Source organism: Lissotriton helveticus, chromosome 6, assembly GCF_964261635.1.
Source record: "Lissotriton helveticus chromosome 6, aLisHel1.1, whole genome shotgun sequence".
Taxonomy (NCBI): domain Eukaryota; kingdom Metazoa; phylum Chordata; class Amphibia; order Caudata; family Salamandridae; genus Lissotriton; species Lissotriton helveticus.
Window position 1 is genome coordinate 144,911,685 of NC_136067.1, and position 15,086 is coordinate 144,926,770.

General features: G+C 46.5%; 1 protein-coding gene across 2 annotated transcripts in view; it reads left to right on the plus strand.

Annotated features, from left to right (window-relative positions):
- Nucleotides 1–15,086, plus strand: part of BABAM2 (BRISC and BRCA1 A complex member 2) — a 961,268-nt gene that overhangs the window by 292,267 nt on the left and 653,915 nt on the right. For both annotated transcript variants that reach the window (XM_078647504.1, XM_078647505.1), the window contains exon 6: nucleotides 1,012–1,086. In XM_078647504.1, coding sequence (XP_078503630.1) covers nucleotides 1,012–1,086 — 75 coding nt within the window. The remainder of the gene's footprint in view (nucleotides 1–1,011; nucleotides 1,087–15,086) is intronic.

Consider the following 15,086-nt stretch of genomic DNA (forward strand, 5'->3'; position numbering starts at 1 on the left):
GGAACAGTGTCTTTTGCAGTTCACATTTTCCTGCAGCCTTCAAAGCCATTGCCCCTGCCAAGGTGAAGCCCCTCTGCAGTGCTTTACCGAGGCTGAAACGTCATCTAGTCTGGAAATTATTCAGACACGGTTTAATTGTATCGACTGCTTAAATGAAGGATTATTTCAGTTAAAGCTGAAAGTTATTGATTGCTTAAATGAAACTAGGAACAAAGTAATGAAAGATGCAATGCAAAGCCTACGCGTGGCTCAAAAATACTGAGATTTAATGAAGGACCAAGCTTGTGACATGTCCTGTGGGGCTTTGACCTCGTGCACCCACATGTGTTGCTGCAGTTTTGTATCTTAACCCCCACACGGAAACGCATACCTCGTGAGTAAAACTCTCACCCCTGACGTCTGTGTGGGCTGCAGTTCACCAGTTCAAATCCAGGCAAGGCAAAATCACTCTTTCACCCACCTCACCTGGGGTTTATAATTTAACTACTAATACATGTGGTACCAGTAACATCTTCAATTTACAGCGCTACGAAGGGGCGAAATTGCAGTTCTAATTATTTTAACACTTATTAAAGCGTTGTTTTGCTGTTATGTGCGGATTCACCATGTGGTGGCAGCATTGCTCACTGTATATGTAATGAGAGAGCGACTGAAGGTTATTTGTTTCCCGACAACCTTTTCCTGTAGTTAGGGGACCAGTGATGAAAGTTTGCTCTCCACACTTCACGCCTCAGCGAAATAGCAAAGTGATTTAATACGAAAAAGCCTGCTTTCTCCTTAAGTTACCGCATTAAGTCATGCTGCAGACAGATTCCATCGGCAGAGTGACTTATTACAGAGACACTCGCAGGCAGACATGTTTTCTAGTGCTGTGCCTTTGAACCCGTGTGAAGTGTTTACAAAGTGTGCTGTAAACCGGTCTGGCCCGACCAGGCATCTGGCTGCGGTCTCCGCCGGTTCGCGGAGTTCTCTCGTTCCTCAAGCTCATTGTTATCTGTTTTTTTTCCTCAGACTGGCGAGTTCTCGGCTCGGTTCCTTTTGAAGTTGCCGGTGGATTTCAGCAATATCCCCACATACCTCCTCAAGGTAAAAAAATGTGCTTGTAAAAGCATTCCGCTATGATGCGCAGAGGAAGTAAAAGGGCGCCTTGAAATGATTTATGCTAGAATGTCTGTATGTGCCCAAGAGCAAATGGCTTGTGTGCGTGCACAATGTTCTGAAACCAGCCTAAAATAGAGAGAGCTTCCTTAGTCCTGGGCCGGTCACATGTCGGTGCTGTTGTCCTGTAAGCCCACACCATCGCTTGTAACAGATATGGGGGCCAGCCCTTAGACCCTGACATGAACCCCGTTCCAGCTCATCTTTGCCTCCCGCTAGCAGATGCACTCCAGGTCTTCTAGAACTTTCCTTTGACTTCTCATTGTACTTCGCGCGCCTTGTTATTCTGTCTCAGGACCTTTCTTAGTGTGGCCTGTTCTTAAGAGTGACTTGTGAGAGCTGGTGGTCAGTGAATGACTCGTGGATGAACGCAATGACTGAGGTGATGATTGGCGGGCCCAGTGAATGACATGTTGATGGCGACAGTGATTGATGCGTCAATAGACCTAATGAATGACTCGTTGATTGAGCCCAGTGAATGACTTGTTGGAGGCCCCAGTGAATGACTTGTTGGTGGCTGCAGGGAATGACTCGTGGATTGACCCCAGTGAATGACTTGTTGATTGACCCCAGTGAATGACTTGTTGATTGACCCCAGTGAATGACTCGTTGATTGACCCCAGTGAATGACGTGTTGATTGACCCCAGCGAATGACTTGTTGATTGACCACATTGAATGACTCATTGATTGACCCCATTGAATGACTCATTGATTGACCCCAGTGAATGACATGTTGATTGACCCCAGTGAATGACTCATTGATTGACCCCAGTGAATGACGTGTTGATTGCCCCAGTGAATGACTTGTTGATTGACCCCAGTGAATGACTTGTTGATTAACCACATTGAATAACTCGTTGATTGACCCCATTGAATAACTCATTGATTGACCCCAGTGAATGACTCGTTGATTGACCTCATTGAATGACTCGTTGATTGACCCCAGTGAATGACTTGTTGATTGACCCCAGTGAATGACTTGTTGATTTGACCCCAGTGAATGACTTGTTGATTGACCCCAGTGAATGACTTGTTGGTGACCCCATTGAATGACTCATAGATTGACCCCAGTGAATGACTTGTTGATTGACCCCAGTGAATGACTCGTTGGAGGTCTCAGTGAATGACTTGTTGGTGGCCCCAGTAAATGACTTACTGGTGGCTCCAGGGAATGACTCGTTGAATGCCCCTGTGAATGACGCATTGTTGGCAGTATATGCCTCGTTCATGGCCCTGTGAATGGTGTGTTGTTGGTCTCATCGAAAGAGTCATTGATTGCTCAAATGAATAACCCATAAGTGGCCCAAGTAAATGGCTCGTTGGTGCCCCCAGTAATGACAGGTTGATAGCCTCAGTTATTGACTCGTTGATTTTCGACATGTATGTCACAAATTGGTGAGTGACTCATTGCATCACTCTCAGTGAATGACTGTTCAATGCCACCCAGTGAATGACCTGTTGATGGCGGCTTCCGATTGAATGACTCGTTAAGGCCCAGTGAATGACTTGTTGATAGTCCCCAGTGAATGACCTGTTAATGGCCCCCATTTAATGACTCGTTGATGGTTCCCAGAGAATGACTTGTTGATGGACTTCAATGAATGACTTGTTGATGGTCCCCAGTGAATGACACGTTGGTGGGTCCTGGTGAATGACCTGTTAATGGGCCCCCATTTAATGATTCATTGATGGTCCCCAGAGAATGACTGGCTGATGGACTTCAATGAATGACTTGTTGATAGTCCCCAGTGAATGACTCGTCAACGGCCCACTTCTGAATGACTCATTGATGGCCCATCAGTAAATAACTCATTAAAGGCTGCAGTGAATGACTTGTTGATGCCCCCACTGAATGATTTCTTGATTGGCATTCATTGGTGGCCCCAGTGATTGATGAATTGATGGCCACAGTAAATGCCTCCTTCGTGGCCCAGTGACTGATGTGTTGTTGGTCCCAGCAAAATACTTATTGATGGCTCCACTGAATGACTCGTAAGTTGACCAAGTGAATGGTTTTTTGGCCCCAGTGAATGACTCTTTGGGGCTACCACTGATGACACCCGAGTGATTGACTCATTTATTGTCCCCATTATGTGGCTAATAGATTATCCCAGTCAGTGACTCGTTGCTGGACCCAGGGATTGGTTGCTCTCAGTGAATGACTCTTTATTGTCCCTAGTGATTTACTGGTTGAGGTACCTAGTGAATGATCTGTTGTTTGTCCCAGTGAATGACTGGTTGATTGAACTCAGTGGGTTGCTTGTTGATGGCTACCAGTGAATAACTCATCAGTGGTGCCAAATTGATGGTCCTTACTGAATGACCTGTTGATAGCCTTCAGTGAATGACTCGTTAATGGTCCCCACTGAATGACTTGTTGATAGCCTGCCGTGAATGACTCGTTGATGGCACCCATTGAATCACTCTTTGATGTCCCTGTGATTGAGTCATTGATGTGCCCCATTGAATGACTCGTTGATGGTTCTGTGAATGACTTGTTGATGTCCCCCATTGAATGACTCGTTAATAGCCCTGTGATTGACTCGTTGATGTCCCCCATTGAATGACTCGCTGTTGGCTGTGTGATTGACTCGTTGATGTCCCCCGTGGAATGACTCTTTGATGTCACCATTGAATGACTCGTTGATGGCCTTGTGATTGACTCGTTGATGATCTCAAGTTCTCAGCCCAGATTGTATTGTTTGAATACCCACAATAGTTGCAGGGCTGTTTTGGGGTAGCTGTCAGGCTCCTCCTTCCAGAATCTTCGGGATTGTGCTGATGCTCAATTGGGGTCCACCTCTCGACGGCCCCAAGACTGAAATGTATATATATATATATATATATATATATATATATATATATATATATATATATATATACACACAGACTGTTGGGATAGTCAAGGGAGGAAAGGAAAGGATGGGAACAGCAGGGAGGGAGATCTGTGTAAGACAGAACAAAGGAACACAATATAAGTATCTGTTTGTGTGTCTATCTTTTCTTATACCCCGTGTCTCCCACAATAATGATCTAACTACTTTACTTCCTACCTGTAAAGGAAAATACATATTCTTTTTTTTTTTTTAACATAAAATTTTATTAGTAATAAAAACAGAGTCAAGAAGGTAGTCACAATCAAAGCGATACATTTGAATCAAGGTACAAATCAAGTAGAGAGATAAATTTAGGATACAATTCGTCCTGTGGGTCCAGCTCGGTCCATGGCCAATTCAAGTGTCGGAGATTCGCAGAGTCCACCTCGATATTTGTTCCAGTGTTCCCATTTCCCGTCCCACTTCTTGGGGCAGCCCCTAATTTTGTATACCGTTTTCTCGGCAATCATACAATACATATTCTTTTGATGCCAGAAGAGAGTAGGGTGGATACAAGGTTCTCACAAACTCTGCAGTGAATATCTGTGTTATTTCTGAAGTTTGTATACTCCCGACTGGTATTGCACCCTAATTTCCACCTCTTTCCTGGGATAGAATATACAGAGAACAACCAATAACAAGCAAAGTCTGCAACAGGCAATGGTAATGTTTCTTAACAGTGACCGCATGACAATGTTAATGCTTTCAAGTATAAACAAAAGAAGGTGCGACAGTTCTGTGCAAGTAAAACGTTATGACAATGTTAAGTAGCTCTGCGCTGCGATGAAAGCGGAAAAAACTCCAATGCCCAGAAATCAATGCGATAGCAACCAAACAACCAGGCTCCCCGCAAGAGACCTAGGAACTAAAGGTCTCGTCCAACGGGGAAGCGCAATCAAGATTCAAAAGATATTTCCAAATATCTCCCCCGCACGAGACGGCAACTAGCCTGCCTCTGCCAATGGGAGAGATGAACTCGCTCATCCGAGAGAGTTCACAAAGATAGATCAGCCCTTCCCTGCAAGAAACAGCGCAAGCCGTCTCGCCAACCGGGAGGCTGAATAAACACACAAGGCTCAGTAAATACGAGAATCACCCTCGAAACAGAAGGAACTGGGGATTATGAACACCGCACTCTTAACGCTACCAGAGATGGCTTCAAAGACGAAGAACACTGACCGGGGATCTTCTTCGGAATTATCGGCAAGGCGGTGATGTTCTGTTTGCCCTTTACTCCCTTCGTTGAGTGGCTCCCGGCACACGTACAACGTGCGTGCCCGAGCATGCTGGGAAATGTAGTCTTTTCCAGACTATTTCCTGGTTATTGCACAATGAGAGTCAGCGCATAACCGGAACACCTTAATCCCTGACAGTACATCCAAGTCTCGGGGGCGCTGACTGGCAGATGGTTTCTCCGGATGCAACCTGTGGAACTTGGCCACCAAACGGGGAGTGTGAACGGCTGCTGCAGGTTCCCAAGAGTCTTGCTCAGGACCATAGCCCTTCCAAGATATCAAATATTATAACCTCCCCCTCACTCTCTTGGCATCACGTATTCCCTGAACCTCATACTCCTGCTCATGTTAAACCCATATTGGCACAGGGGTGCGCCTGACCGGACAATGGGAAGGTTTGAAAAGAGAGACATGAAATACGGGGTGGATTCTAAAATGGGTTGGTTGACGTATTTTTACTGCCACCGGGTTGATATGTTTAAGTACTCGGTATGGGCCTATGAACCTGGGATTAAACACGCTGTATAATTTCAACCAAATATACTTTGTTGACAGCCAAACCAAATCCCCCTTTTTGTACACTGGAGAAGGTCTGCGATGCTTATCTGCTTGTGCTTTGTACCTGACTTTGGCCTGAAGCAGGTTGTTACGTGTAGCGACTAACGTCATGCGTACATGCAACAACCTCTTTTGGAGGTCCGGTAGTTTGGCGTTGGTACTCGGGAGGAGAAAAGGATTGAATCTAGGGTGAAACCCATATGAGCTAAAGAACGGAGTGTGTTGAGTGGAGGAGTTTTTTGCGCTGTTATATGCAATTTCCGCCACCCATAATCGATCCATCCATGCATCCGTGTTGTTGTCTACATAACATCGCAGAAATTGTTTGAGTGTCTGATTTAGCCTCTCTGTCTGACTGTCTGTCTGGGGGTGGAAGCTTGTGGAAAGTGAGGCGGATATCTGTAATTCTGTGCACCATGTTTTCCAAAAGCGTGCCGTGAACTGCGCCCCTCTGTCCGACACTATGACCTTTGGGAGCCCATGTAGACGAACTATGTTTACCAACAGGATATGTGCCAATTGACCGGATGTAGGGACTTGGTTACAGGCTATGAAGCGGCCCATTTTGGTAAGATAATAAATGACTACAACTATGGCTGTTTTTCCTTGATCTTTGGGCAAACTTTCTATAAAATCGTCTGAGAATCTTTTCCATGGGATTTCTGGAGTAGGCATGGGCTGCAAAAGGCCTTGAGTTTGTTGATGATCTGTCTTCATCTGGGCACATGTAGAACACTCCTTCATCCATTGGCGGATATCTGGACGAATGGTTGGCCACCAGAATTGTCTTAACACTTTTTCCAGAGTTTCTCATTCCCCATGTGACCCGCACAAGGTGAATCGTGACACCAGGTAAACACGTTTTTTTGTAGAGTCTTGGTGGATACCAGCACCTGAGAACCACATTTATCGGTATCTCTTCTCGCATCTTCCAGTCTTTGTGATGTCTAATCCATGTTCTCCAGGTACAGGTCTGCACCCCTGTTCTGAGGCTCTGTAGAAAATCTTGTGTTTGTGTAACATAACACTTTACTGGGTTCTAATATGGCTCTTTCCTTTGTAACAGAATGCATAGTAGGGTTTTCTTGACGTGTCAGAGCGTCCGCTTTCTTGTTGTTCACTCCAGGTCGAAAAGTTACTATAAAGTGAAATTCCTCAAAGAACTGCATCCAGCGGAGTCGTCTTGGGGTGAGATGGCGAGCAGCTTGCATAAACTGAAGGTTGCGATGGTCAGAATAGACTGTTACCTGGTGAACTGCTCCCATCAACCAGTGTCTCCATTCTGAGAACGCATCCTTAATAGCCAAGAGTTCCTTCTCGGCTATTGTATAATTTTGTTCAGCCATGGGACATGCAAATGATAGGATGGAGATGTCCGGTGTTTTCCTGCCTTTGAGACAAGCCTGCTCCTAGCGCGACTTCTGAGGCGTCGGTTTCAACAATGAAGGGTAACTCGGGATTGGCATGCTTGAAAACTGGAGCCGTGGAAAACGCCTCTTTCAGAAGATCAAAGGCTTTCTGGGTTTCTCATGTCCATAAGAATAAAGCCTTCTTTCGAGTGAGTCGGGTTTAATGTGCCACTAGATCGGAAAACCCTTGGATAAACCTTCTGTAAAAGTTGGCGAACCATAAGAGACTTTGAATGTCCTTGACATTACATGGACGAGGCCAATCCGTTACCGCTTTGACTTTTCTTTCTGCCACCACTTGACCCGATGGGGTAAGCATGACCTCCAAGAACTCCACCATGGTTACATGAAACTCACATTTCGTGATTTTACAGAAGAGCTGTTTTTTTTCATAAAGCCTTTAGCACCAGACACACATGTAGGACGGTTTCTTCTTCCGTGGCGGAATATATTAAAATGTCATCGATATAAACCACCACAAAGTGGTCAAGGTACTCTCTGAGTACTTAATTTAGAAAGAATTGAAACGCGGCTGGTGCGTTGCATAGCCCAAAGGGCATCACCAGATATTCGGAGAGCCCGTACCGCTTTTTGAAAGCGGTCTTCGACTTATCACCATGTCGTATTAAGACGAGGTGATATGCTCCTCTGAGATCCAGCTTGGTGTATATACCCGCAGCTCTTACTTATTCCAGCAACACCGGGATCAAAGGTAAAGGGTATTGGTTCTTTATAGTGATGGTATTCAGGGCCCTATAGTCGATGCAACATCTCAAATCCCCGTTCGCCTTAGGAATAAAAAAAAGAGGAGATGCTGCAGGGGACCTTGAAGGACGTATGAATCCGATCGCTAAGTATTTATCCAGATAGGATCGTAAAAATTAATTCTCTGGCACCGTAAGGGCATATATCTGACCACACCGGATCACCGCTCCTGGAAGCAGGTCAATCCTGCAATCGTATTCTCTGTGCGGTGGGAGCACCTCCGCCTGTGTGTCGCTGAAGACGTCCCTATAAGCCTCATAAACCATAGCTAAAGTTACTGCTATTTCTGCAGCCGTAGCGATGTGAAACCTCGAGGCAAATGCCTGAGAGCGTCTTGGAAGACTTTGGGTACAATGCTCTTGACAATAAGAGGATGTCAGTTGCAACGTTTTTGTGGACCAATTTTTGAGAGGTTCATGTTTTTGTAACCATGGGAGGCCCAATATAACTCCGCACTGCGGGGCTTGGATGATATTAAACGACAGCCATTCACGATGATAACCGTCATAAGTGAGCTCGTATTCTGGGGTGTTGTGTTTAATAGGTCCCGATTCTAGCTCCTTGCCATCGACCGCATACACCATCTCAGGTTAGCTTTTGCATAACAATTGCGCTCCCAGAGGTAGGGCTTCTTTGTGATCGATAAAACAACCTGTGGCTCCTGAGTTCACCATGGCCCATATGGTTCTTGGTTCGTGGCCTATGTCTATGGACATAGCAATAAAAAAATGATCGACTCCTGGATCTTGAACGGGGTTATAGAATGGATGGTATTCTTGCTTGAGGGTTTCCCTTCTCCTGCCTTCAAGCATTGAAGTTTTCCGCTACCTTATCGGCAGTTACAGCGGCTGCTTGACCGTTCCGAGGCCTACCGTATTTAGGTTTCACCGGGCAATCTCGGAGGAAGTGACCTTTTCTCCCACAATAAAGACACAACCCTTGTTTGCGGTGATGATCCCTCTCACTCAGTGTTAACGAGGCTCTCACCGCTCCTATCTCCATTGGTTCAGAAGCAGGAGAAGAATTGTCTCCTATGGTTGTGCGTTTGTAAGACTGAGCATGGCGTTCCTTCTTGTGTTTTCTTTTCTTCTCCTTGATTCGGTGGTCTAAACGCAGTGTAAGTTCAATGAGTGTGGAGCATGTGCTGAGCTGTGGATCTATGTGGGCCAGGACATCCTTTAATTCATCAGTGAGCCCTTGGTAAAAAATGGCTGATTGCTTAGATTCTGGCCAGTCGGTTTCTGCAACTAACCTGCGGAAGTTATTGAGATAAGTGACCAAGTCTGATGTTCCATGTCTGAGTTCCAACAGGTCCCTGTCTGCAGAAAATGTTTCTGCTCGGCAATCAAACGTTTTTTCAAATTCTACTCGGAAATTATCCCAATCATAGAGGAGGGGGTCGTCTCTTCTTACTAATGGAACTGCCCACTGAGCTGCCTCGCCACCCAAATACGAAATCAAAAAGGCTACCCTGGCTTGGTTTGTGGCGAACATCTTTGATTTGCAGGTAAAGTGTAGCAAATCCTGCGTCATGAATACCTGTAATTTCTTTATATCACCATAAACCCTTTCAGGGGGAGCCAGCGGTATTTGTGCTGGCATTTCCACTACCACAGAAGTAGGTTGGGGGTTCCCCCTACGTCAAAAGTATTTCTTTGGATTGTGTCTACCCTATTCTACAAATGTGCTGTTACTAAGCATGCTGCAGCTAGCTCCAGACGAGAAGCCGCCAGCTCTGTTTGTACCAACGCCAAGGCCGCCATAACGTCCTCCAAGGATGCCATCTGTATCCCTCAGCACAATCAAGAAGAAAGAGAATTCGTGGGTCGATAATTCTGTCAGGCTCCTCCTACCAGAATCTTCGGGATTGTGTTGATGCTCAAATGGGGTTCACCTCTCGAAGACCCCTAGTCTGAAATGTGTATATATACACAGACTGTTGGGATAGTCAAGCGAGGGAAGGAAAGGATGGGAACAGCAGGGAGGGAGATCTGTGTAAGATAAAGCAAAGGAACACAATATAAGTATCTGTTTGTGTGTCTATCTTTTCTTATACCCATGTCTCCCACAATAATTATCTAACTACTTTACTTCCTACCTGTAAAGGAAAATACATATTCTTTTGATGCCAGAAGAGAGTAGGGTGAAAAGAAGGTTCTCACAAACTCTGCCTTGAATATCTGTCTTATTTCTGAAGTTTGTATAGTCCCGACTGGTATGGCACCCTAATTTCCAACTCTCTCCTGGGATAGAATATATAGAGAACAACCAATATCAAGCAAAGTCTGCAACAGGCAATGGTAATGTTTCTTAACAGTGCCCGTATGACAATGTTCATGCTTTCAAGTATAAACATTAGAAGGTGCATCAGTTCTGTGCTAGTAAAACGTTATGACAATGTTAAGTAGCTCTCCGCTGCGATGAAAGCGGAAAAAACTCCAATGCCCAGAAATCAAAGCGATAGCAACCAAACAACCAGGCTCCCCGCAAGAGACTTAGGAACTAAAGGTCTCATCCAACAGGGAAACGCAATCAAGATTCAAAAGATATTTCCAAATATCTCCCCCGCACAAGACGGCAACTAGCCTGCCTCTGCCAACGGGAGAGATGAACTCGCTCATCCGAGAGAGTTCACAAAGATAGATCAGCCCTTCCCTGCAAGAGACAGCACGAGCCGTCTCGCCAACAGGGAGGCTGAATAAACACACATGGCTCGGTAAATGCGAGAATCCCAGAAGGAACTGGGGATTATGCACACTGCACTCTTACCGCTACCAGAGATGGCTTCAAAGACGAAGAATACTGACCAGGGATCTTCTTCTGAATTATCGGCAAAGCGGTGATGTTCTGTTTGCCCTTTACTCCCTTCCTTGCGTGGTTCCTGGCGCACATACAACGTGCGTCCCCGAGCATGCTGGGAAATGTATTCTTTTCTGGACTATTTCCCGGTCATTGCGCAATGACAGTCAGCGCATAACCAGAACACCTTAATCCCTGACAGTAGCTCCTACTCTGCCCTTTATTTACACCCTCCCATGCACCCAGTGTTATCACATGTAATGGTGCCTGTTGCATTTCTGACCAGAGCCATTGGGAACATTGTACTGCACTCCTGCTGATCCTTCTCGTTGCCAGTGGTCTCCAAAGACCCCTCTGGATTGCTGCGCAGTTGTCTTCCAAGTAGATGGCTCATAGTTCCTCCATGTGAAAGGTGGCCCATTATCCCTGCTTGTTAAGGCCAAAAGGAGGAGATCTCTGCTGGTGTAGAACAGGGGCGCCGGATCATGTTTTAGTGAGACATCATTACTGTTTACAGCTGAACAGTTTAGAAATGTATTCCTGATTATTACCGTATTAGTCTAGTGGTTTGATTTGCATCTCATTGACAATATGGTTGCAGCCAATAGGTACTATAAAACGTAACAGCCTGTGGATTCAACGTAGACCAGGCCCCACCGGACATGCGTCCATTCTAAGTCTCTGTTGGGAATGGGCGATGGTGAGCTGTGAATGGACGGAGCCAGCATGGCCCTGCCCACCAATGCTGAGAATGACCTGACGATGGTGATCTGTAAACGGACAAAGTGAGCACAGCCCACCCCACCACAGATGGAAAGGTGCTGTTGATGATGTGATATGAATAGATGGAATGGACACCACCCAGCCCACTGATGATAGGAACCGGGTAATGGTGAGCTATGAATGGACAGAGGGATAACGGGCCACCTACTGATGATGGAAACGGGCTAATGGTAAGCTGTAACAGGACAGAGTGAACACGGCCCATCCCTTCGATAAATACAGCAGGATGATGTTGAGCTATTAATGGACAGAGCATCCATGACCACCAATGATGAGAATGGGCTGATGGTGAGCTATCAATGGACAGAGTGAGCATGGCCCAGTCCACCAATGATGGTAGTGGGCTTATCGTAAGCTTTGAGTAGACGGAGTGATCACAGCCCAGTCCACTGATTATGAGCAGTCTGATGGTGGGCTGCGTGAATGAGCTATGACTGGATGGAATGAGCACAGTCTAACTCACAGATGATGGGCACAGACTCATGGTGAGGTGTGAATGGGCCGAGAGGGCACAGCCCAGCTCACCGATGGTGAGCATTAACAGGACAGAGTGAGCACGGTCCATTCCTTCGATAATGGGAGCAGGATGATGGTGAGCTATGAATAGACAAAGTGACCCCGGGCCACCTACTGATGATGGAAACTGGCTGATGGTGAGCTATGAATGGATGGAGTGATCAGGGGCCACCTGTTGATGATGGATGATAGAGTGAGCAAGGACCAGCCGTCCAATAATGGGGATGAGCTGAGAGTGAGCGAGAGCATCTAACTTTTTTCATTCTTCATGGAGATCCAGCCTGTCAGGTCATGGTGGTGAGTACTGCAGCTCCTTCATCCAGGGTCGGGCTTGTTTATAGGGCGCCTGGCAGGGCCAGAAGGGCTGGTATGACGTGACAGTGTGTGGGCGCTTGGTTGGCTGTTTGTGAGCCTGTTTTATGGCCTGGTGGCTTTTTACTGTTGATTGCCCTGATATTACCACAAATGCTGCCTGCACACTTGCAAATGGTGGCCGCTTTTTCTTAAGCTGTGCGATTTGCTAATGTGGGAGGGGGCCCTCTTATTTTGGTACTCGGGCCCATTTTCTCTCCTAGCCCGATTCTCTCTGGATCCAAACATTTTACAAAGTATCTTCTCTCTAGGCCCAGAAGAGGACATGTAACACAGGCCCTGGGTGGTGTAGGTGAGAGTGAAAGGTATCTGCTGAGAAGGGAGACAGGCCATGATTGCAGTGATTACATTGCCATTAATGGCACATATTATTCATGCAGTGCACTTCAGGGGTGGTAATCGCTTCAGAAGCAGTGCCAACATATGTGGGGCATCACTCAACCCTGAGCAAGCAGCTAATATTCTTTGATGCATTTTACAGAAATGTACCTGGATATACGTTGTAGAAAGAGTTTCCATCCTGGAGGCATTGTTTAGCTTGTATGATTACAATAAGTCATGTATGCTTTAGACAGTGTTTTGGATATCTGATGGGTTCATCGTTATCAAACCTGTGTATGTAAATGCAGATAAAGTTTTCAATATTGGACACGGTTCTGCACAGAAAAGGTTTATTTTTAAAATATATCTTAGAACGCGTGTGAATCATCTAGTGCAGCCTGGCTACAAGGTAATGGAGCGCTGACATAGTGCGGTGAGTGGTGGTTTACAGTTGAGAAGAGATGGTGGTTGTGCTGAAGGTCACAGGGAGGGTGAGGGTTGCTAAGGGAGTAACAGAGCTGCGGCTGGGAGAAGAGGTGCGAAGGGGTGGTGTGGGCACTGACTATTCTACATCTGTCACATTTGTCTTTTAAATATACATTTGGAATAGTTGTGAGATGGATATATAATGAGTCTTCTATCTGTGTGCACTTGGCTGATGTGTGTAAACACAGGCTAGAATAGTATCCATGAGCCCAAACTTAACTGAAGGCACAGATACTATCTTAGTTAAAGTGTTGGATAAACTCTAGTTCTGGGACACTCCTTTCACCTATGCTACTGGAAACCAAGAGTTAACGAAATGATTATTATATGTACATATGAGAACATCTCTATGGACTTTAATCCAATGAGACTCTTCAAAGAATTCCTGGCTGTGAGGACGCTAGCTGCTAGTCTGGCTGCCCCGCTCCCTGGTCTTGCTGCCCCTCTCCCTGGTCTTGCTGCCCTGCTCCCTGGTCTTGCTGCCCCGCTCCCTGGTCTTGCTGCCCCGCTCCCTGGTCTTGCTGCCCCGCTCCCTGGTCTTGCTGCCCCGCTCCCTGGTCTTGCTGCCCCGCTCCCTGGTCTTGCTGCCCCGCTCCCTGGTCTTGCTGCCCTGGGACGACATTGCCTTTTCTCCATTTATTTATTTATTTATTAATTAATTAAGCTTTTAGAGCGCGACAGCTACCCAAAAGAGTTTCCCGGTGCTAAGATAATGCAACGAGTAGAATATCAAAAAGGCCACTCAGTTATTGATTAAAAAGCCAGGTCTTAACGGCCTTACGAAAGCGAGCATAGCCGTCCTCAGAACGAATGTGAAGAGGAAGGGAGTTCCACAGCTTGGGCCCTAGAAAGGCGAAGGATCTACCTCCCATTCTGGAGAGTCTGAACTTAGGGACAGAGAAAAGAATTTGAGAGGAGGAACGGAGAGAACGGGAATGAGAATAAATATTCACCAGGGTTTGCAAGTAACTAGCCAGCTTCCTTTTGATCTTATGCATGTAACTGAGCGCCTTGAACTTCACTTGACTGTCCACCTTCTTTGTGGAGAAGTGTGGCTCACCGGTTAGAAGCGGCAGACCCTGAAGCAGAGGTCGGCCCGGGACCAGGGTTCAATTCCCAACGCGGCAGGGTCTTGGGTCAATGTCCGCGGACTCGATAATTCTCGCTTAGGTGCCTACGCTAACCATGGGTCCCACTCTGCAACTCTGGGCAATAGCTTGCTTAATCTCCACAACGGCCCCAGCAACGCCGGGGATGCCTGGCTTCACCTTGGGGTGCCCTCTCACAGGGAAAGCCAGGACGGGTTCCCCAGCGGTATACAGCGCCAGGACACCACGTAACGAGGTAACAGTGCGCTTTACAAGTATACATACACACACATTACATTACACCTTCAGCCAATGAAGGTCACAAAGACGACTCGTTATGTGATCAGTTTTGCAGTGTTGCAGCAGCCACTGAGCAGGCGAGCCGCAGCATTTTGTACAAGTTGGAGGCGTTGAATGACTGCCTTGGTCGCCCCCAGGTAGAGTATGTTACCATAGTCCACTCGAGAGGTGACCAAGGCATTCACCACAGATCTCTGGGTGTCACTGGGCAGCATCCATAAGATCTTCTTCAGCCAGCGCAAGATGGTGAAGCAGGTAGACAAGACCTTGTTGGCCTGACAATGCATTGTCAGACCCCTGTCAATGACCACCCCCAGGTTGCGCACATGCTCCGCAGGAGAAGGAAGCGGAGGTCCAAAGGTCTTGCTTGTGCCCGAGGACAAGGACTTCCGTCTTCCCTCCCTTCAGTTTGAGGACTC